Source organism: Protopterus annectens, chromosome 7.part0 (assembly GCF_019279795.1).
Source record: "Protopterus annectens isolate FY-2018-M chromosome 7.part0, PAN1.0, whole genome shotgun sequence".
NCBI lineage: Eukaryota > Metazoa > Chordata > Ceratodontiformes > Protopteridae > Protopterus > Protopterus annectens.
In genome coordinates this window covers 457,479,009-457,503,081 of record NC_056739.1, presented here as the reverse complement: position 1 = coordinate 457,503,081, position 24,073 = coordinate 457,479,009, and the positions used below count along the sequence as shown (strand labels likewise).

The following is a 24,073-nucleotide window of genomic DNA, read 5'->3' as shown; positions in this document are numbered from 1 at the left end:
TGCACTCCTTGGACGTGCACAGACAGTTCGGATTCTAACTTGATAGGACGAAGCCCTTCAGAAAATCTGACCAGTTACTAGTCAGCTTTGCAACAGGGACAGAGAGGGCAAGGCCATTTCAAAGCAAACCGTTTCCAAATTGATAGCACATTGCATCTATTTCTGAAACAAGCACCATGGGAAACCAACCTCTCAGATGTCAGAATACATTCCACTAGAGCAACTTCTACCTCTACAGCATTCCTCAGGGGAGTCCCTACCAGGGGCATCCTGGAAGCTGTTACGTGGAGTTCTGTACACATCTTCACCAAGCATCACCTGCCTGTCTTTTCCAAATCCAGGGCAGGTTTTGTAACAGCAGTCCTGCAAAGCATTCTAGCCAGCCCTACCTCTTGACTGCCTCCACCTTTCAGCTTTGGGAATCTACCCAAGTGTGATAACTTTAACAGTGAAACACGAAGAACATAGTACAGTTGTGTACACTTATCATAAATGTAGATGTTGGTGTATTCACTGTTGTAGTCCTGGTTTCCCTCCCTCCAGCCACTTTCTTTTTTCTCTAAACTCTGCCTTTTACCACCCCCCCTTAGGGATATTGGTATTTACGTTTTACTAGTGGTTTCCCCCACCATAACTTAGCTCCCTGTTGGGGGGCTCCTGACATTTGGGGCAAGAAAACTGAGGTAATGGTGTTGGCTGCCTGTTTTTATACCCTGACGACTTGATGTCAGTCCTGGAGCAACAGCATCCGACGCAGAAATACTAAGTCTCTGGTATTTGGACTTGACTGAGGGATACCTGCAGGCAGATAACCCAAGTGTGATGACTGCAGCATTGAATACATGCTAACATCTACATTTATGGCAAGTGTACACAACTTTACTTTTCATATAGTGTAATTATATGGTTATTTTTCTCTGATTATATTTTTTCCGTGTAAGTTTGTGGAGCTTTTCTCCCCGGGCCTCCACCAAAAATGGGCTCATTCCAGGCCCATTGGACTTACAAATGCAATAATTTTCTTCACCTAGTTTGTGAAAGTTTCAGGGGATAATGCTGCTCTGTGAGCCATTTCAACAGTGGAGTTTTGTTGTAAATGTCCACTGAAGATTTGATGTCCGAGGAGTTTGCCATCTTTACATTATGTCCCAAAGCATTTAGAGTACTTTGCAGTGTGCTTTCATAGAAGATGTGCTCCCTTTTACGTACCTATGTATGGTTTTGAAATGCCTACTTGGATGGAGAATCTGGAGCATTGCTGGCTTATGTCTTTGAACTGCATAAATGGGAAAATTGCACTTACCTTCCCTCCTGGTGTGTTGCATTCATTTGAGTTGCTTGAAATTTCTAGACAGTCATTGGATCCAGAACTTTCAAGAAAGACTAGTTTGTAGTCTGAAGATATGATTATAGGTGCAGTACCAGATTACACTTTCATGTGTGCTTTTCTTTATTAGGTAGTTCAACTTTTTGACATTTCTAGAATTTAATTTTTAGCTTTGAAGTATCACCTGAACTATTAGTAAGTTGTTAAGCTTCAGTTTGTCAAATAAGGGTTGGGAGGGTGGCCTAATGGTTAAGTTGTTTGCCTTACAAACACAAGGTGCAGGGTTTGAGTCTCATGAGGGTAATTGGCTAGGCTTAAAATGTCTCGCAAGGGCAGTTAGCTTAGTACTAATCTATTAACCTATAAACTTGATAAAAAAGTATGCTATTGTGATATTTGCAAGGGCTTAACTGTTTCTATTTAGCCTTTGATCCTTTTTTCAAACTGTCATTTTTTTGTTCATAATACTTTACAAATAGATTATTTTTGCTGAAATATCTTGGGAAAACTTTAGATATTGTGTGGAAGGCTTGTTGCAATCTAACATTTTGTTTTTTCAGGTCACACCATCGGTATTGGAGACTCCATTGCTGATGCAAAGACCTACCAAGACATTCAGAACACCATCAAAAAAGCGAAACAGGATGTGATAGAGGTGAGGTCAATTTTAATTAGAAATGGCAATTGTACATTGATGATGTGCAGAATGGTATCTCCTGCAAATTTTTGCAATACATGGCAACTGACACAGCTCTGTACATGTTTGGGTGCATGTTCTTTTTAGGAAACTTGTGATGTTCTTCGTGTTTCACAATTGCAGTCATCACATTTGGGTTATCTGCCTGCAGGTAGCCCTCAGCTGGCTCTGAATATCAGAGTCTTTGGATTTTTGTCAGATGCGGTCTCTTCTTCCATGACGTCAGGTCTTCAGGGATATAAAACATGCAGCCGATGCCATTACATCAGTCTTTCTTGCCATGCGGTGCCTGAAGCGGAAGCAGTTTGCAAGTGCCGGTCAGCTGTCTCCTGAAATTTTCATTTGAGTTTCAGACCTGAAGTCTTCAAAAAAGATAAGTACCCCGTTGGGGATCCTTTTTCTTGCTCTAACCAATGTCAGTAAAAGTTAACAATCGTCTTACCTGTGGAAAGCAAATGAGATTTTCATTTGTACTGCATCCCCTGTTTAGGCCCAGACCACGACATCCCTCTGTCGGTTTTGTGCCTTGTTCAGCACCCGAACTATTTGTCGTCGGGCTGTTTTTGCAGCCAATTACTTTCGTACTCTATCTGTGTACTCCGAAATGGTTTCGTTAAGCCATCCGACTACCGATCTTCCTAAAAAATGTAAGGCTAAAGATGGAGACAGACCGCATAGGTCCAAAACTGCCGACTATGCTTCCGTTAAGCTAGTCGCCAGTTCGTTGGTACTCAGTGAGGCACTTTTGCAGCCCCTGATGCCCACTACTTCAGATTCGCAGACCTCTTACTGAGATCCATTGAGTCAGTATGCCGTGAGATGCTTCGGCTATGGAACCTGTGTATGTCTCTACCTTGGATGGGTCCGGAACCGCTGTGCTGGCACCGGCTTCTGAGGGTGTATTCAGGTCTTTAGACATTCATATTAAACAGACATCATCATTTTCTTCCAGGCCAAAAACTCTCACTATGCCTAGAAAACAGACTACCAAAACGCAGGCTTAGGCCCATAGTGCTCAAAAACAAATGCTTAGAATGGCTGAAGACCTTATTACCTTAATTAGGAAAAGCCAGCCTTCCCCCTCTAAATTTAGAACTGATTTTCTTTCTGATTCTTCTGATCAGGAATCTGATAATTCTCTTCCTTCTGATCACCAGGATTTACCGTATATCTACCTACGCGGATTCTGATGCAGATGAGTCCATTATCTCTGCTTCCCCTCCAGAAGATCTTTCTTTCGGTGAAACCTTGCAAACTCTTAAGCAACATTTCTGCTGGGAAAGCCAGGATTACTCTGAGTCCAAAAAGAGACTTGGGAGTTCTTACTCCTGCCTCAACACAGGCCTTCAGCTATCCCTCTGGTTCTGGACATTGTAGATGCTTTCTTGGATCTAGCCTACCCCAGACACTTTACCTCCAGCTCCCAGAAAACCTGACTGGTACTACAGAGTACCTGACTCTCAAGTTCCTCTTCAAGAATCCGTCTGCAGATCCAGAGACCATTTCCCAAGGACCAAAAGACATTAAGGCTACTGCTGCTAAAAATCCTACCCCTTTTGATAGAGATTCTAGAGCCTTAGACAGATGAGGTTAGAAGGTATACACTTCTGCTACTTTGGCCATTAGGGCTTTAAATTGCCAGTTTCATGTGTTAAAGTATCAGCTGCATATTATGGGACTTAAACAGAAAATTATGTTGATTCCTGACTGTGCTGAACATACAGAATTGGAAGATTTAATGCATTCTGCAGAACAAGTTGGTAAACATACTTTGCAATGTGGTTTTGACACTTTAGAAGCATTTTGCAGGGCTGCTGTCACTGGGTCCGTACTTAGAAGGCATGCTTGGCTTAAGGAACAAAACTTGCCAGATCCTGTTAAAGCTAAATTACTGGATGCTCCCTCGAACCAAGACCGCCTGTTTGGCAACAAAGCAGAAGTCGTCCTCAAAAGGATGGAGGAAAAAGCTAAATCTATGCAAACTGTTAAAGATTTTCTACAAGTACATCCTCCCAGATTCAGTAGATATTGGCCTTCAAAGAACTAGTACTTTCCAGTCCCTTCCAGGCCTTCAGTCCAAACCAAGGAATAGCTGACCTCCTAGACTACAGTCTCAGGCTATGCACAGAACTAAGCAGTGAGGGGCTCCCACTTCCGAAGACAGGAGGAGTAAGCCACCCCCTTTACAGAAAAATGGTACAATGACTTAATCTTAACCCTTCCAAGCCCTCCTCTACTACCTGCTCCCTTAGGAGGAAAGCTTGCCCTGCATGCAAAAAACTGGGAACTCATTACCCAGGACAAATGGGTTTTGAACATAGTCTCCCAAGGATACAGATTCCACTTCCACACACTACCAACCCCAAATGATTGGACAGACCTACCCCCAAATCAATGGGTGGAGGCCCGACAGCAGGATGTTCTTTGTGTTTCACTGTTGCAGTCATTACATTTGGGTTATATGCTTGCCGTAGCCCTCAGTCGGCCTGATTAACAAAGTCTTGGGTCCTGCGTTGGTTGCTGTCCCTTCTTCCATGATGTCAGGTCGTCAGGGTTATAAAACATGCAGCCGACGCCATTACTTCAATTTTTCTTGCTGTGCAGTGCCCAAAGCAGAAGCAGTTTGTAAGTGCCGGTCAGCTGACTCCTGAAATTTTTGTTTTCAAGTTTCAGTACTGAAGTCTTCAACTAAAGCTTAGTACCCCGTTGGGGAAACTTTTTCTTGCTCCTTACCGATGTCAGCAAAAGTTAATAATTGCATTACTTGTGGAAAGCAAATACCTCAAAGATTTTAATTCGTACTGTATTCCTTGCCTGGGCCCTGACCACGACGTACCCTGCTGTCAGTTTTGTACTTTAATCAGCGTACTGTCCATCGTCTGTATATTTTTGCCTCTAAATATTTCGGTTCTCTGTTTAATTATCCAGAAATGTCATTGGTTTGCCATCCGACTACCGGGATTTCAAAAACGCAAAGATAGACAAACAGGCCACTGAGGTCCAAAACTGCCGACGCCGCTTCTAAGCCAGTCGCCAGTTTGCTGTTACTCAGTGAGGCGCTTTCGCAGCCCCTGATACCCGCTACTTCTGATTCGCAGCCTCTACTGAGACCCATTCGGAGTCCGGTATGCCACGAGATGCTTCAACTATGGAACCAGAGGATGTATCTACTTTGGATGGGTCCGGAGCCGCTGTGCAGGCACCGGTTTCTGAGGGTGTATTCAGGCCTACGGACTTGCATAACAGACGCCTCTTTTACTTAGGCCTAAATCTCGATCCAGGTCTAAAAAAACGACGCCCAGGTCATATGCTCAGGCCTCTAGGCGTAAAAAACAAATAATGGCTGAAGATCTAATAACTTTAATCAGGGGTAGCCAACCCCCCTCCTTCTAATAGGCCTAGGACTGAAGTTGATTATGAATCTTCTGATCAGGATTGTTTTTTCTGACTCTTCTGATGATCTGGATTTGCCCTTACCTACTTATGAGGATTCTGATGCAGAGGACTCTATTCCCTCTGCTTCCCCTCCTGATGGTTTATCTTTTGGGGAAACCTTATATGCTGTAAGGGAGCATTTCTACTGGGAAAGCCAGGATTTTTCTGAATCAAAAAAGAGGCTTAGGGATTTCCTTCTACCTCAGCATAGCTCTTTAGCTATTCCTCCTGTACTAAACATTGTTGATGCTTTCTCGGAATCTAGTTTGGCCCCTGATTCCCTGCCTCCTGCTCCCAGAAAACCTGACTGACACTACAAGGGTCCCCGAGTCCCACAAGTTCCTTTTCAAAAATCCTATTGCAGATCCAGAGACTATTTCACAGGGGCCCAAAGGCATTAAGGCTAAAAATCCTACCCCTTCAAAGAGAGACTCCGGGGCGCTGAATAGATGGGGTAAGAAGGTTTACACTTCTGCAACCTTGGCCATTAGGGCTTTAAACTGCCAGTTTCAGATGTTAAAATATCAGCAACATGTTGGACTGCTTAAACAGAAAATGATGATTCCTGACTGTGCAGAAAATAAAGAATTACAGAATTTAATGCATTCTGCCGAACAAGTTGGAAAACATACTTAGCAATGTGGTTTTGATTCAATAGAGGGCTCTTGCAGGGCTGATGTTACTGGGTTTATGCTCAGAAGGCATGATTGGGCTTAAGGAGCAATCTTTGCCTGATCATGTTAAAGCTAAATTGTTAGATGTTCCTTTAAATCAGGACCGCCTGTTTGGCAACAAGGCTGAGGAAGTTCTTAAAACGATGGAAGATAAAGCTAAATCTGTGCAAACTGTTAGATTTCTTACAAGTTCAGCCTCCTAGATTTAGTAGGCACTGGCCCTGTAAGAATTGGTGCTTTCCAGCCCCTTCCAGGTCTTCTCAAGCCAAACCCAGACACAGCAAAGGCCCCAAGTTTCAGTCCCAGGGGAGACACAGGACTAAGCAGTGGGGGCCCTCCACTTCCAAATCTGGGAGTTGTAAGACCCCCCCCCAATGGTAAACTGTCTCAGTGACTTCTGTTTAAAATTTCCAAGCACTTATCAACTGACTGCCCTTTTGGGGGGAAAGATTGCTCTTCATGCAAAGAACTGGGAACTCATTACCCAGGACAAATGAGTTTTAAATAGTGTCCCAGGGATACAGATTTCACTTCCACACGTTGCTAACACCAAGCGGGTGGCCAGAGGCCCCAAAACCAGTACTTTCTCTCTTAAGCATGGGTCCTAGCCAACTGGTACTGGAAGAGGAACAGGGGCAAGGTTTCTACTAGAGACTTTTCCTGGTACCTAGAAAAGACAAATCATGGCGTCCTATCCTGGACCTGTCTACTCTAAATACCTTTTTGGAAATTCCAAAATTCAAGATGCTGACTCTTCGTTTACTTCCTATGCTAGGCAAAGATGCCTGGTTGGCAGCACTAGATTTAAAAGAAGCATACTTGCATATCCCAATCAGGGAATCTTGCAGAAGATGCCTACGCTTCAAAGCAGGCTACTTGCATTACCAGTTTTCTGCACTGCCCTTTGGCTTATCTACTGTGCCCAGGGTCTTCACAAAGTGCCTGGCACCAGTAATTGCATTTTGTAGGTAAAGAAATATTCAGATATATCCATGCCTGGACGATTGTCTAATTCAGGCAGAAAGCCAGGACATATTTTTGAATCATCTGGCCTTTGTACAAAGGACCAAATCACTTAAACGAACCAAGGAACACAGCAAGCTGGTTACACCGGCTGTTAAAAACGGAGCCTTTTGAAACAGTTCGGAAAAGGCTTACTTTTTATTAAAATCCACTTTTTTGACAACAAGAATAAAGAATAGAAAACAGACCAAATACTGTGAAACGCTAACAGCGTTTTTCGTTCCACACAATAGTAGAACTTCCTCAGACAACGGTCTTCCATTCACTACAGTATTTAAAATTGATACACATGCTTGCAATTATCATTAGTAGCATGCAATTTGTTTATTAAACTGTTTCAAAAGGCTCCGTTTTTAACAGCCGGTGTAACCAGCTTGCTGTGTTCCTTTGTACAATGGGTTCTAACATATCTGGGGTACACCATAAACTAAAAGAAATCACACCTGGTACCCTATCAACAAATTATATTTCTGGGAGCAAGCTTGAACACAACTTCCCAGATGGTTTACCTCAAGCCAGAGAAACAAATTAATTTGACAACCTACATCAAACAAGTGGCCACAAAAACCCTGCTATATCTGCAAAACAAATATTGCAAGCCTTGGGGTTCATGGCCTCCTGCATTCTTCTAATTCCATATGCAAGACTGCATATGAGGAAACTACGGTGGTATCTAAAAAGCCTATGGTGTCAACATTCTCAGGATCTAGAAGCAGTGATTCCTATTATACCTTTCCTACACCTAGAATTCCTTTGGTGGGCAGAGGCCTGCCACCAAAACAAGGGACTACCTTTCCCACCACTCCCTGCCACCCAAACCCTTACAAACACATCAAACTATGCATGGGGGCAGGGCTCACCTGGCAGAGAAATGCATTCAGGGCAAATGGAACCCAAGTCAATTGCACCTGCATATCAATCAAAAAGAAATGTTAGCTGTACAGAATGCTCCGACAGCCTTCAAGGACCACATTCTTCCAGGACAACGTATGGTAAAGACAGACAACACCACTGTTATGTGGTACATAAACAAGCAGGGGGGATACACATTCTTACCCCCTCTGCAGACTAGCCATGGCATTGTGGAACACAGCCTTGAGCTACCAAGTGCACCTACAAACTCAATTCATGCCAGGAAAATTAAATACACTGGCAGACGGACTAAGCAGAAACCTCATGGACCCACATGAGTGGAAACTGGAACCAAGGATGTTATGTAGTCCAATCACGCCTAAATTCTTATCTGTGGGTTTGGAGCCGAATGTCTGCTCCGACTCGGCCAAATTTTTCTAGCTCGAAGTCTTTCTATTGGCTGGGCTAAGATGGTATCCCATGCTGCTCTTCTCTCTATCCCAGATCTCATTTGCCGCTCGTGTAGCTCGGACGTGGTCTCGCTCTTGGCTGTGGCTAAGTACCCTTTTTCTTCCTTAGAGAAATTTGTTGCAAACAAAAAGCTATTTTAATAGCTATTGTGTTCTTGTCAAAAAAATTGTGTTTTGGATCGTTTTTCTGTGGTATCCCACTAGCTGTTTCCAGCGGGCTAGGCCCGTTTTAGTTAGAGGACCTAGTCTGTACCCTTGCTTTCTTTGTGTCTTAAGTTTACCGGGTCCAAGTACCATTTAAATTAGAGGTATTAGTCCTTTCTCCCTTGTGTTTGTGTCTAAGGATCGTTTAACTTGGAGATCTTGTGGTATTTGTGTGTTGTAGTTTTTTCCCGCCTTGTGACTGACCATTGGTCCTTATTCAGTGTTTGATTGTCTTTGTGCTTTTTTAGTGTTGGTCAACTATGTCCAAAGATACTAAGGAGCACAAGCCCTCTGGCTTCAAGAAGTGCTCTAGGTGCAGTTACAACATGTCCATTACTGATGGACACTGTCTGTGTATATTGTCTGGGAGCAATTCATCTCCAGGAGTCCTGTAGCTTCTGTCATGATTTTAGTCCGCGGGTCCTTCAGGAAAGGAAGAATAAACTGATTTCGAAGGGACTTCTGAAACCCTCCTTCGAGGAGGGTCTGGAGAGTGCTTCCAGCTCTGAGACTAAATCTTCTAAATCAAAAGAGATCTCCGGCTCCATCATTCTCCTCGGAGCCACCGGAGAAAATAGTAGTCTGCTTCAGCATCCTCTGCTCCATTGTCTTCGGGGCTGCAGGAAGTGTCAGTTGTTATGGAACCTGCTTCGGCTCCAATTTTCTTGGAACCTGTTCGGAGCTTCAAGGCTATGCAGAGCACGCTGGCTAGATAGTCAGCGGCAACATGTGGGTCGGTCATTCTGTCCCCTACTACACCGGTGCAGGTCTCTGATCGCCATCCATCTCTAGATAGCGGAGCCCCAAGGCCTCGGGGTGCCCCCACAAGTAGTCCCCACATTTCTGAGGGTCCCTCAGTTTTTGCCTGAGGAGCCACTCAGATAGAAGACTTGCAAGAGGAAGCACATAGATTCCCAGGATGAGTCTCTCGCATCCAACACAGACCTCAAGGAATCGGAGGGGGTCCCCCAAGTCATCCTCTGAGGATTTCTTTCTCTGACATCCTAGAGATTTTGAAACAGAGGTGACTGGCCATCCAAAGCCCCCTCCGAGGAGGAGTCTATCTTCCTGAAGGCCTTTGGTGCTCAGCCCTCCGCCTCCTGGGTATCTCCACCCTTCGAGCTTCTGGATTTGATTTGTCGAAGGGTGTGGGAAACCCCTGACTCTGTGGAACCAGTTCCCAGGAGATGCAATAAATTTTTGTCTACTCCTCCTGATAAGGAATTTCTGTCCAAGGGAGTCCCTGTGGATACCATGGTGGTGGTAGCTGCCACTCAGAAGGAATTAGCTGAGACTTCTTCCATCGTCCATCCCCTTAACAAGGAGTCTAGGACAATGGACCGGTACGGGAAGTATACTTTATCTTCAGTGACCTTTACCTTACGGTCACTGAATATCACACTTTACATGGCTTCAGAGATCTCCTCAAAGAGCTTGGAGATTCTCTCACGGGTAACGTTTCTGAGGCAGTGGCTCAGACTGTAAACACTTGGATGTCTACCCTCAATTCCATTGCAAACTACTCCATGAGGCTAATCTCCTATGCAGCTGAAGGAGCGAGTAGGGCAGCAAGTTCAGGAGTTGCTCTTAGGAGGTGGGCCTGGATGTGCCTTTGTCTCTTCATTCACAGACGCCCCTTTTGATGGATGTCCTTCAAGGATGCATCTGCAGTCATCACATATGGGTTGTCCTGCCTCAGGCAGCCCTTCGGTCGGCCGGATTTCAAAGTCTGGATCCGGTGTCGGCTGATGTCGCACTTTCCCTGACGTCAGAGCGTCTGGGGTATAAAAGCATCAGCCAACGCCATCTTCCTCAGTTTTTCTTGCCCCAGATGCCAGGTGCCCTCTAAGGAAGGCTAAATTTGGAGAGATGCATTTAAAAATCCAAACATGCACAGTAATATAAAAACAAATGCACCATAATAGATCCCCCCAGCTAGCTATAAGAGGGGTAAGCACCCAAGAAATACCACAGAGGGGAAGGAGGGAGGGTAAACCTGACTGCAGATGCATACCTATCTGACATCTACATTTATGGTAGGTACAAAACTGTACCATGTCCTTCAAGGATGCATCTGCAGTCATCACATATGGGTAGAATACCATAGCCAATCTGGGGGTGGAGGAACTATGAAAAGGATGGTGTAGCTAAAATACCCTACAGGACTACCGTAGCAAAGCCTGCTCTGGATCTGGAATATAAAGGTAAACTGTAATGCTTGGCAAATGTATGCATGGAGCATATGTGATGACTGCAGATGCATACCTATCGGACATCTGCATTTATGGTAGGTACAAAACTGTACTTTCCTCTTTGTTCGGAACCAAGGTGAAAGACACTCTCTCACCAGGTGCGAGCAGGAGGGGAAGACTGTCTGCCGTAGGAGTCCGTTTTTCCCTTCCCTCTAGGCCTTATCAAGGTCCAGAGGGGTGGCAAAATGTGGTTCAGGAAAGCAGAGTTTTTTTCCCAGTGCACAAGGTGAGCCCCCCTCCAGAGGCAGGGGAGGGGGGTGGTTATTCAGGAGACGCTGCCCTAGCGGCAGAGGAGGCCCCCACAACTCGGGAGACCGATTCCTTTCGTGGCTCGCCCAACCGCCGCTCCTGATGGGGGAGGCCTGACTGTGCATTTCCAGAGCCAGTCGGGGGTCGAATCTCATTATACCCGGAGGCCTGGCAAGACATCACCCAGGACCAATGGGTTCTACAAATAATTTCCGGAGGATATGTTATTCCCTTCTCGCCAAATCCCCCTCCAATCAAGAAAATCCCGGATGTTCCACCCAGTCAAAGGGATTACGCAGCTTCAGTAGTTTCAAAGCTGCTAGAAAAAGGAGCCATCTAACATGTCCCCTCAGACCAAATCGGATTAGGGACTGACTCCAGATTCTTTTTGGTGCTGAAAAGGACGGGGGACCTGAGACCCATATTGGATCTCAGCCAATTGAACACCCATATGCAAAAGTCCAAGTTCCGAATGGTCACATTGCAGTCTGTTCTCCCATTGTTGGGAAAAGTGTGGATGTGCTCCATCGACTTCAAGGATGCTTACTACCACATAAAGATGGACAGGGCATCCAGAAGTCACCTACGCTTCCGGCTGGGAGCCATTTTCAGTTTCGAGCCCTGCCCTTTGGTCTCACCACAGCCCCCAGAGTGTTTACCAAATGCATGGCAGTGGTGACGTCTCACCTGAGACGTCAGGGATTCCAAGTGTTTCCATATCTGGTTGACTGGCTTCTTACTGCCACCACCAGGCAGCTACTACTTCAGACCAGGGACGCTACTGTCAACCTATGTCAGCAGTTGGGCATCACATTGAACTGGGAAAAATCTGCCTTGTTGCTCTCACGGCATGTCACTTTTATAGGCACTGAACTAGAGACAGTCCTCATGTGGGCGTTTCTACCACAGGAAAGAAATCAGAGTCCTACAACAAGTTCATGCCTTGCTCCCTCTGAGAAGAGCGAAGGCAAGATGGGTCCTCCAACTGTTTGGGACAGTGGCTGCTACGATTTAGTCCCTTGGCTCCTTCAGTGGCTACTCTTTGCCCACTGGTCTCCAACGTCTTCCACTTTTTCACCCCATTCTACTCAGACAGGTGCAAACAGGATCTCAGTTGGTTGCTTTGAACGACACCCTGAATGCGGGAAAGCCCTTCGTTCCTGCCCCCGATTGCCACAGTGACCACGGATGCCTCCCAGATGGGGTGGGGGGGCATTATGTAGGCAGGACAGTCCAAGGCACGTGGCAGGAGCACGAGATGCATCTGCATATCAATGTTCTGGAGATGAGCTGTGCTACTAGCATTGCAAGCACTATTGCTATTCACTCCGATAATGTCAGTGGTGTGGTATCTGAACAAGCAGGGAGGAGCCAGGTCTTACCCTCTTTGCAGAGAGGCCATGCGAGTGTGGCAGTGGGTAGTGTCTTCCCAACGTTTTCTGGTGGCAACGCACATTCCAGGGAAGTCCAGCGTGATTGCAGACAGGCTTAGCAGAGCTATTCTGATGCCTTACGAGTGGTCCCTGAACTGTCAAGTTGCAGGACAGATCTTCCACAGGTGGGGTCAGCATTGCTGCGACCTTTTTGCCAGCCCATTCAATGCCAAATGCAGCAGCTACTTAACGTTGATCCCCCCTCAGGGGGAGTCACCCAGGGACACTCTAGTCCACGATTGGCCCTCCGGTCTACTATATGCCTTCCCTCAAGTCTCCTTGCTGTCAGTTTATTCAGAAAGCGCAATCCTTGGTAAGCAGAATGATTCTGATTGCCCCACACTGGCCTCGTCAAATTTGTTTCCCCTTTCTCCATCCCTATCTCATGGATGCTCATTGGATTCTGGACCCACAACCAGACTTACTGACATGTCAGGGCAGCTCCATCCCTCCCTTCGGTTGACAGCCTGGCTACTCCACTTCCGTCATTAGTTAGGCTTCATCATTATTCGCTGGAGGTGGTTCATATTTTATCTTCCCCTCATAAGCCCTCAACCAGGAAGATTTATTACAACAAATGGAAGAGGTTTTCAATCTGGCACGTGCCAAAAAGATTGACCCTTACACAGCTCCAGTTTTGTCTGTGTTGGAGTTCTTGTCTATGCTCTTTAACCGGGGTTCAGCAGCCGCAACCATTAAAGTCCTATTGGCGATTTCTACCTTTCATGTTGCGGATGAGCCTAGCCTGATGGCACATAGACTCTGTAAGGCTTTCCTGAAGGGCACGTTGTTACTTCGTCCTCCGGTATCCAAACCTGTTATGCCTTGGGACTTGAACTTTGTTCTACATTGTCTTACTTCGCCCCCCCTTTGAGCCTGCATCCACTTGCGATTTAAAATTCTTAATTTGGAAGACTGTCTTTTTAGTAGCCATCACGTCAGCCAGACGTGTGTCGGAGCTTCAAGCTTCATCAATCAAACCCCCTTATTTGATTTTTCATAAGGACAGGGTTTCTCTCGGACCAAACCCCTCTTTTCTTCCCAAAGTGGCATCCATCAGTAACCTTAACCAGTTTATTGAATTGCCAGTGATGTTCATCGTGCATACAGCTGCAGTCATAACTGATGGGTTCTCCTGCCGTCAGGCGGGTTCTCGGTTGGCCGAATTCCAAAGTCTTGGTCCGGCGTCTGTTGTCGTCGCTTCCTCCCTGACGTCAGAGCGACAGGGGTATAAAAGAACCAGCCCGATGCCATTTTCTCCAGTCTTTTTTGCCGCGCTGTGCCCGAAGCAGAAGCAGTTCGCAAGTGCCGGTCGGCCAGCTCCTGAAATTACGAAAATTTTGCAACCGAAGTCTTCTTGAAAGCTAAGTACCCCGTTGGGGAAACTTTTCTTGCCTCAGACCGATGTCCGACAAAGTTAATAATTGTATTTCATGTGGGAAGCAAATGCCGCATAAGGATTTCCATTCCCTCTGTATTCCTTGTTTAGGCCCAGACCACGACGTCTCGGTCTGTCGTTTTTTGTGCTACATTCAACAAACGCACCATTAAGTGTCGGGCGGAGTTAACACACCATTAAGAGTCGGGCGGAGTTCGCCCAGCATTATTTTGGCAAAAACTTTAACTATATTATGTCGTCAGATACTCAGATTCCAGTTTTGTCTAAAAAGCGCAAAGATAAGGACTGACACGAGGTCCGCGGCCTCTACCGACACCACGCCAAAGCCGACTACACGTGGTCCGGTTCTCAGTGAGGTGCCTACGCAGCCCCTGACTACCTACGATGCTTCCTTGGCGGTGTCTCCTGTGCCCGAGGTCGCAGACTCCTCGGCCCACACCTCGACTACAGATACCGAAGCCACTCTTGGCGGTGAATCTCAAAATGTGGACAGGTCTACCTCCTCTCAAGGTATCTTCAGACCTTCCTCTTCCTTTTCCATCAAGGCTTTCACGAAGTCTAAAGCAGCCATGCACCCAAGAGACAAGCTACACAGGGCCCATCTCCAGGCCCCATGCCTAAAAAACAGATGCTTAAAATGGCCGAGGACTTAATTACTCTTATCAGGGGTTCTCAACCCCCACCCCCCCGGACAAAAGGCCCAGAGTGGGGGAAGAATCCCCCTCCTCTGATCAGGGCTCCATTATATCAGAGCACTCTGATGAACAGGAACATTCTTGCTCCCCTTTTGAAGACTCTGATGCAGAGGAGTCCATTCCCTCTGTATCCCCTCCAGAGGATTACTCATTTGGGGAAACTTTGCATACCTTAAGGGAACACTTCCACTGGGAAGGCCAAGATTATTCTGATTCCAAGAAAAGGCTTAGGGAATTTCTCTTGCTACCTCAGCACAGGCCTCTGGCTATACCTCCTGTCTTGGACATACTAGATGATGTGTACTCGGAGGCCTGCCTTAACCCGGATTCTCTACCTCCAGCCCCAGTCAAGCCTGACTGGTACTACAGGGTTCCTGGCTCACACCAATTTCTATACAAAAGCCATGCTGCTGACCCAGAAACTATCTCACAGGGCCCCAAGGGAATTAAGGCCTCCACTGCTAAAAATCCATTACCTTCCGAGAGAGATTCCAGATCCTTAGAAAGGTGGGGAAAAAGGTATATACCTCGGCCACCTTAACCATGAGGGCTTTAAACTGTTAGTTCCATATGCTAAAGTACCAACAGTTTTTGTTATCACAATTGAGAAGTAAAATGTCACAACCTGAACAACCAGACTTGAAGGAGTTGCAGGATTTGATGCATAGTGCAGAACAAGTGGGTAAACATACCTTACAATGTGGTTTTGATGCTCTAGAGGCCTCATGTAGAGCTGCTGTTACAGGATCAGTCATACGTAGACATGCCTGGCTCAAGGAACAAACCTTACCAGATCATGTCAAAGCTAAATTACTAGATGCCCCTCTGCAAAAGGATGTATTATTTGGTGCTAATGCTGAGGAGGTATTAAGGAAAATGGAGGAAAAGGCTAAATCAATGCAAACAGTGAAAGATTTTCTACAGGTACAACCCCCACGTTTCAGTAGAAATTGGCCTTCCAAAAATTGGTCCTTTCCAGCCATGGACAGACCCCAAAGAGGTAGATACAGGCGCCCGAGGGGCAGAGGGCAATCCCAAGGATCGTTTAGAGGCAGACAATGGCAAGCTCCTACACAGAGGTGGTGAGGATAACTCGCAACCATTCAGAAAGCAAGCCCAATGACTTCCCCCTCTGCATGCCAAGCAAGACTCAAATGGCAGCACCCTTAGGCGGAAAAATGGCATTATTTTCAAAAAATTGGCATATTGTCACAAAAGACAAATAGATCCTTGACATTATAAACAGAGGTTACAGATTCCATTTTCACACCCTTCCAAAAATGAGAGGCATGCCAAACCTGCCACACAATCAAAGGGCAGAGGCACAAAGACAAATTTCAGATCTCCTAGACATGAAAGCTATTCAAGAGGTACCTATGCACGAACAAGGTCAAGGTTTTTATTCAAGACTATTCCTGGTACCAAGGAAGGGAAAAAATTGGAGGCCTATTTTGAACCTATCCATCCTAAACACATTTCTACTCGTACCAAAATTCAAGATGCTCACTCTACAGCAGCTTCTTCCCATGCTGGGCAAGGAGTCTTGGCTGGTAACATTGGACCTCAAGGAGGCATACCTGCATGTCCCAATCAGACAGAATTGCAGAAGATACCTCAGATTTCTTGCAGGTTCAACCCATTATCAATTCTCTGCATTGCCCTTTGGCTTATCTACTGCACCCAGAGTATTCACGTAATGCCTGGCATCAGTAATTGCCTACTGCAGACTTCAAGGGATACAAATATACCCCTATTTGGACGACTGCCTGATCCAAGCGGACAGCAAACACATTCTTCTGAAACATCTGGCTTATGTAATAATGTTGTTGAATTCTCTGGGATACACAGTCAACAAAAAGAAATCAAGGCTAATACCCTCTCGGAAAATAATTTTCCTGGGTGCCAACTTGGACACAAACACCCAGATGGCCTACCTCACGCCAGAGAAGCAGGGGCAACTAACTCAGTACTTCAGAACACTAGCAAATTGCCCCAGGCTGACTGCAAGGAAAATCCTGCAGGCTGTGGGATTCATGGCATCTTGCATCTTAGTAATCCCATGTGCAAAGCTACATATGAGGAAACTTCAATGGTACCTGAAAAACCTATGGTCTCAACACAGCCACAGTTTGGAAACAATAATACCACTAATTCCATGTCTTCAAAAGGAATTTCTGTGGTGGGCTCAAGCATGCAAAACAAACGCAGGTCCTCCCATTCAGCAAGCCTCAAGCAAATTAGGTCATCACAAGAGACGCCTTGGACTATGCCTGGGGGGCGCACATGACAGATCGGTGCATTCAGGGCAAATGGTCCCAAAAAGAAAAGCACCTTCACATCAATCAAAAGGAAATGCTATCAGTAATAAATGCTATTATAGCTTTCAAAGACCTTCTGCAACCAGGTCAACTATTGATAAGGACGGACATCACCACAGTAATGTGGTACATAAACGGGGAGGAACCCATTCATACTCCCTATGCACTGGCCATGTCACTTTGGAACATGGCCCTGGACTTGCAAATCGAACTACAAGCACAGTAATTGCCAGGCAAGGAAAACACGCTGGCAGACAACCTAAGCAGAAATATGACAGATCCACACGAATGGAAGTTGCATCCTCAAGTTTTTACAGAGATAATTCAAGCATGGGGAAGGCCAGACATAGATCTCTTTGCCTCCCACAAAAATCACCAATTGACAAAATTCTGCTCAAGGATTTTTCATCCAAAGGCCTGGAGAGTGGACGCTCTCTCTTTCAGTTGGACATCAATGACAGTTTATGCCTTCCCACCTCTTCCTCTGCTGCCCAAAGTTCTATTAGAAACCAGAGCAGACAGACCAAAGATGATTCTCATTGCTCCAGACTGGCCAAGACAACACTGGTACCCACTCCTGAGGAGCCTGACTCATTCCCCACCATGGACCCTGCCTCTAATGCCTCTTCTGACTCAGCACAGCTTCAAAACTCTTCACAGTCAGCTAAAAATGCTCAATCTAGCCGCATGGAAGATTCCTTAGCATCACAACAGACCCTACTCTTCAAGGAGGTGCAGGATGTCATTTTGGAGGCCAGAAGGCCGTCTACTAGAAAAGCTTACTCCGCAAAATGGAAACGGTTTTGTCTGGAATGAGAAAGGACCAGGATTCTGGAAGACTGAATTTACCTCAAATATTACAGTATCTAGCTGAGCTGCTAAGCAGTGGACTTTCATTCTCCTCCATCATAATCCATGCCTCGGCCATTTCTGCAGAATACAACACTGATCCACCCTTATTCTCTCACCCCCTTTTAAGACAGTTCCTCAGAGGGGCTTAGAATCTAAAACCCCCAAGGAAACTACCAGTACCTGCTTGGGATCTCAATTTCATTCTAGAAAAGCTGACCTTGCCTCCTTTTGAGCCAGCTGCCTCATCAGATTTGCAATATTTGTCCTGGAAAACAGCTTTCCTTCTGGCTATTACCTCAGCTCGTAGGGTATCGGAACTACAAGCTCTCATGGCTGTGCAGCCATTTATCATCTTCCATCAGGACAGAGTTTCCTTACGAACCAACCCGTCCTTTATGCCAAAAGTGGTATCCAGGGTAGCTTTGAATCAGGCTATACACTTACCTACCTTTTATCCTAATCCTCAAAACAAAGGGGAGAGATTACTACATTCCTTGGACATCCACAGACAGAACAAAGCCTTTCAGAAAATCGGAACAGCTCTGTGTCCTATGCTATAGGAGCTCAAGGAAAGCCAATTTCCAAACAGACGATCTCAAAATGGATATCCCACTGCATACGCTTTTGCTATTCTTTTCATGGCAAAACTGTACCTACAGGCCTCAGATCTCACTCCACAAGGGCCACGGCTACCTCTGCAGCTTTTCTCAGAGGAGTTCCTACCAAAGATATTTTGGAAGCAGCCACTTGGAGTTCTGGGAATACCTTCTCCAAGCACTACCACCTTCCATTATATTCCAAATCTAGAGCGGGCTTTGCCACTGCAGTCTTGCAGGGCATTCTGGCTCCTCCTAGTGCCTACCACCCCTTTCCTAGCTTTGGGATTCTACCCATCAGTTATGACTGCAGCTGTATGCATGATGAACATAGTACAGTTTTGTACCTACCATAAATGTAGATGTTAGAGTGCTTATACAGCTGCAGTCCATGTTTCCCTCCCTCCTTCCCCTCTTGGGACAGGCCTTTTGGCTAACACCTCCTCATTCAACCTGATTGGGGTATTCATTCTTGATGTATTTGCTTGCACTACTGTATTTTGATTATATGGCATTGCTTTATTACACAAATTTATGTATTGCCTTCCTTCTGGGGGCACCTGACATCTGGGGCAAGAAAAACTGAAGAAAATGGCGTTGGCTGGTTCTTTTATACCCCTGTCGCTCTGACGTCAAGGAGGAAGTGACGACAACCAACACCGGACCAAGACTTTGGAATTCGGCCGACCGAGGACCCGCCTGACGGCAGGAGAACCCATCAGTTATGACTGCAGCTGTATAAGCACTCAAACATCTACATTAATGGTAGGTACAAAACTGTACTTTTTTCCCAGTTCTCAAACAAGGCAGAATTCAAATTTCATCAACTGGATGTGCACAGACAATTGCGTTTTTATTTGCAAAGAACGAAAGACCTCAAAAAATCTGATAAGTTTGTTTCCTTTTCGGAAAACAGAATTGGGTCTCCTGTCTCCAAAGTCACGTTGTCCAGGTGGATTTCCAGTTGTATTTCTTTCATTTATTCCTCAGTGGGTAAAGATTTACCGTTCCGGGTGAAGGCTCTCACTACTCGGTCTGTATCTACATCTACAGCCTTTCAGGCCAGATTATCTATGGATGATATTTGTGCTGCGGCTACTTGGGCATTTCCTCACACCTTTGTTACTAATTACAAGTTGGATGTGGTATCTAGAGGCAGGTCTTCCTGTGGTTCCACAGTGCTCAGGAGTATTTTCCACTGAGCCTCCCAGGATTTAGGTGCTGGGGACGCTGTCCTATGGGTAAGAATGTAGGCGAGATTGGACTACATAACATCAAGAAGTTATGTACTCACCAAAACGTATGTAGTCCATCTCGTCTCACATTCTTTCTTGCCCCCCCCCCCTCTTCCCCCGTCCTGGAGGATCTGGAGGTTAGGTCTGGTTTCAAAGTTCCCTTCATTCTTGGTTTGTTCTTCCTTTCCTTAGGTGTTATGTATGGAGAATAAGTGCTGGTGCTCGCAGCAAACTAGATCTGGGGATAGAGAACAGTGCAGCATGGGATGCCATCTTAGCCCAGCCAATAGAAAGACTTTGAGCTAGAAAAGTTTGGCCGAGTCGGAGCCGACATTCGGCTCCGAACCCACGGGTAAGAATGTGAGGCGAGATGGACTACATACATCGAACGTTATGGTGAGTACATAACTTCTTGATTTTCAACATGTTGACAAGCAAATGGGGGAGCCCAGATATAGACCTGTTTGCCTCTCCCCAGAACTACCAATTGGACAAATGTTGCACAAGGACTCCCCACAAGCAAGCCTGGAAAGTGGATGCTCTGTCCTTCAGCTTGAAAAACCTATCAGTCTATGCCTTCCCCCCTCTGCCTCTGCTTTCCAAAGTACTACTAAAAATCAAACCGGACAAACCAAGGATGATTTTGATTGCTCCAGACTGGCCACGCCAACACTGTTACCCTCTCCTGCGTAGTGTCAGTTATCCCCATGGCACCTGCCTCCGACTCTTTCCCTCCTGTCTCAGCAGGAGAACCAGATTCTGCACCCTCAGCTTCTAACACTGGACTTTGCAGCCTGGCTAATTACATGATCTCATGTCTACCATCCCTCAGTAAACCTGTGATGGATATCATTTTATTTGCAAAGAGGCATAGTCCTAGAAAATCTTAAGCTGAAAAATGGAAAAGATTCTGTGCCTGGAACCAATCTCAAGGGATGAGCACAGCAATGCCTTATTTACCTCAGATTTTACAATACTTAACTGGGATGCTTCAGAAGGGTCTTTTTCCTCCATTAAAATCCATGCCTCAGCCATTTCAGCTCATTATAACACAGAACCTCCCTTCTTCTCTCATCTGCTACTCAAGCAGTTAATCAGCGGGGCCAGAAATTTGAGACCACCCAGGAGAGCTCCAACCCCAGCTTGGGGGCTTGACTTTGTTTTGGAGAAACTCACTGTACCTCCTTTCGAGCCAGCTGCTACTGGCAGACTTAAATTTTCTTTCTTGGAAAGCAGCTTTCCTTCTAGCAATCACTTCAACTGGAAGGGTATCTGAATTACAGGCCCTTATGGCAGTGGAGCCTTTCATCTTTCATGCGGATGGGGTGTCCCTCAGAACCAATCCATCCTTCATGCCCAAGGTGTTATCCAGTGTGGCTCTTAATCAGTGTCTTCATTTGCCAACCTTCTTTCCCAATCCACAGAACAAAGGGGAACGGATACTGCATTCCTTAGATGTGCACAGACAGCTTAGATTCTACTTGGACAGGACTAAACCTCAAAGGAGATCTGAACTGCTGGTGGCATTTGCTGCAGGGGCAGAGGGGAAGGCTATTTCAAAGCAAACAGTTTCTAAATGGATAGGCCATTGCATTAATTTCTGCTATAAGCACCATGGAAAACCTATCACCCAGGGGATCAGACCTCACTCCACCAAGGCTGCATCTATCTCTACAGCCTTTCTCAGAGGCGTCCCTACCAGGGACATCATAGAAGCTGCTACCTGGAATTCTGTGCATACTTTCACCAAGCATCATCCTTTGCCAATTTTCTCTAAACCCAGAGCTGGCTTTGCCACTGCAGTCTTGCAGGGCATTATAGCTGGTCCTAATTCTATTTAAATACCTCCTCCCAACCTTAGCTTTGGGAATCTACCCAAATGTAATGACCGCAACAGTGAAACACTAAGAACATAGCACAGATGTGTGCACTTACCATAAATGTAGATGTTAGTGTATTCACTGTTGCAGTCCTGGTTACCCTCCCTCCAGTCCCCTTTCTTTTTGTGGCTATACCTCTACTCGCTATGCTCAAAAAGTTTTTTGGTGTATTTGCTTTTTGTTGGAGGTATATCCTTGTATTATAGATTTAATTGGTTCCCATTAGGGGGACACCTGACATCTGGGGCAAGAAAAACTGTTGTAATGGCATCGACTGCATGTTTTATACCCCTGACGTCCTGGAAGAAGGGACAGCAACTGACACAGGACCCAAGACTTTGTTAATCAGGCCGACTGAGGCCTACTGCAAGCAGATAACCCAAATGTAATGACCGCAACAGTGAGTATACTCTAACATCTACATTTATGGTAAGTGTAAACAACTGTACTCGCTCTCCTCAGTATCAGGGCTATTCAACCTGTCCCAGCAGAACAAAGGGGGCAAGGTTTTTGCTCTATTTTTTTCTGGTACCCAGAAAAGATAACTCCTGGTGTCCTATCCTGGATCTCTCTATCCTCCACACCTTTCTGGTAGTTCCAAAATTCAAAATGCTAACTTCAACAGCTTCTTCCTATGTTAAACAAGGATGCCTGGCTGGCAACCCTAGACTTAAAGGAAGCTTACCTGCACATCCCAATAAGAGAATCTTGCAGGAAATACCTACACTTCAGGGAAGGCTCCATGCACTGTCAGTTCTCTGCACTTCCCTTTGGCTTATCTACTGCACCCAGGGTATTCACAAAGTGTCTAGCTCCAGCCATTGCATTTTGCAGGCAGAGAAATATTCAAATTTACCCATACTTGGACAATTGTCTGATTCAGGCAGAAAGCCAGGAATTGCTATTACAGCACCTGGCATTCGTAAAGAAACTTCTAACCTCACTGGGGTACACCATCAACGAAAAGAAATCTCACCTAGTACCCTGCCAACAGATTGTATTCCTGGGAGCAAGCTTGAACACAACTTCCCAGATGGCATTCCTCACTCCGGAGAAACAAGTTTGTTTGACAACCTACTTTAAACCATTGGCCACAAAACTCCAGCTATCTGCAAGGAAAATACTGCAAGCCCTGGGGTTCATGGCCTCTTGCATTTTACTAATTCCATATGCAATACTGCATATGAGGAAACTCCAATGGTATCTAAAAAGTCTATGGTGTCAACATTCTCAAGACCTGGCAACAATGATTTCTATCATTCCTTTTATGAAGACAGAGTTCCTTTGGTGGGCAGAGGCCTGATAACCACAACAAGGGACTCCCTTTCACTCTACCCCCTGCCTCCCAAACCCTAACATACACTTCAGACTATGCATGGGTGCTCACATGGCAGGGCAGTGCATTCAGGGTAAATGGAACCAGAGACAGATGCACCTGCATATCAATCAAAAAGAAATAGCTGTACAGAATGCTCTGGCAGCCTTCAAAGACCATTTTCTTTCAGGACAACTATTGGTAAAGAGAGAACACCACAGTTATGTGGTAAATAAACAAGCGGGGGGGGTGAACCCACTTGTACCTTCTCTGCAGACTAGCCATGACTCTGTGGAACACAGCCTTAAGCTACCAAGTACACCTTACAAGCTCAATTCCTGCCAGGCAAACTAAATTCACTGGCAGACCTAAGCAGAAATCTTATGGACCCACACGAATGGAAACTAGAACCCAAAATATTCACCCTCTTTAGTAACAAATGGGGGACTCCAGAGGGGATACTTGTTTGAATCTCCTCAGAACTACCAATTTAACATTCTGCACAAGAACTCCCCACAGTCGAGCTTGAAAAGTGGATGCCCTTTCCTTTACCTGGGAAAGCCTCTCGGTTTATGCCTTCCCCCTCGAAGGTTCTACTAAAGATTAAACTGCAAGCCAAGGACAATACTGATTGCACCAGGCTGGCCATGCCAGCACTGGCACCCCCTCTTGCACAGTATGTCACTACTGCAACCATGGCACCTGCCTCAGACCCCTTCTCTGCTGTCCCAGCAGGCGGCTAGATTCTGCACCCTCAGCTTCAAAACCTGAACCTTGCAGCCTGGTTAATTCCTTGAGCTCTCCTCTAGCATCTCTCAGTAGGCAGGTGCTGGATGTCATTCTGGAGGCAAGGAGGCCTAGTACTAGAAAATCCTATGCTAAAAAGTGGAAAGGATACTGTTCTGAAGCCACGCTCAGGGGATGGGCACAACGGTGCCCATCTTACCTCATATTCTACAGTACTCAACAGAAATGATCCACAAGGGCCTATCTTCTCGTCAATTAAAATTCATGCCTCTGCCATTTCAGCTCATACTGAGCCATACCTCTTCTCTCACCCCGTGCTAAAACAATTCCTTAGAGGGGGCCAAAAATTTAAGACCCCCCCCCCCCGCCCAGGAGAGCTCCCACTCCAGCCTGATACCTTAACTTTGTATTGGAAATGCT

The 24,073-nt window shown here is 45.8% G+C and overlaps 1 protein-coding gene across 1 annotated transcript in view; it reads left to right on the top strand.

Moving 5' to 3' along the window:
• The window catches only part of POLR2A (RNA polymerase II subunit A), a gene marked incomplete in the record, with an annotated part of 2,048,627 nt that overhangs the window by 848,706 nt on the left and 1,175,848 nt on the right, over positions 1-24,073 (top strand). The window contains 1 exon segment of the mRNA XM_044077036.1: positions 1,888-1,982. Within this exon segment, the coding sequence (XP_043932971.1) occupies positions 1,888-1,982 (95 nt within the window).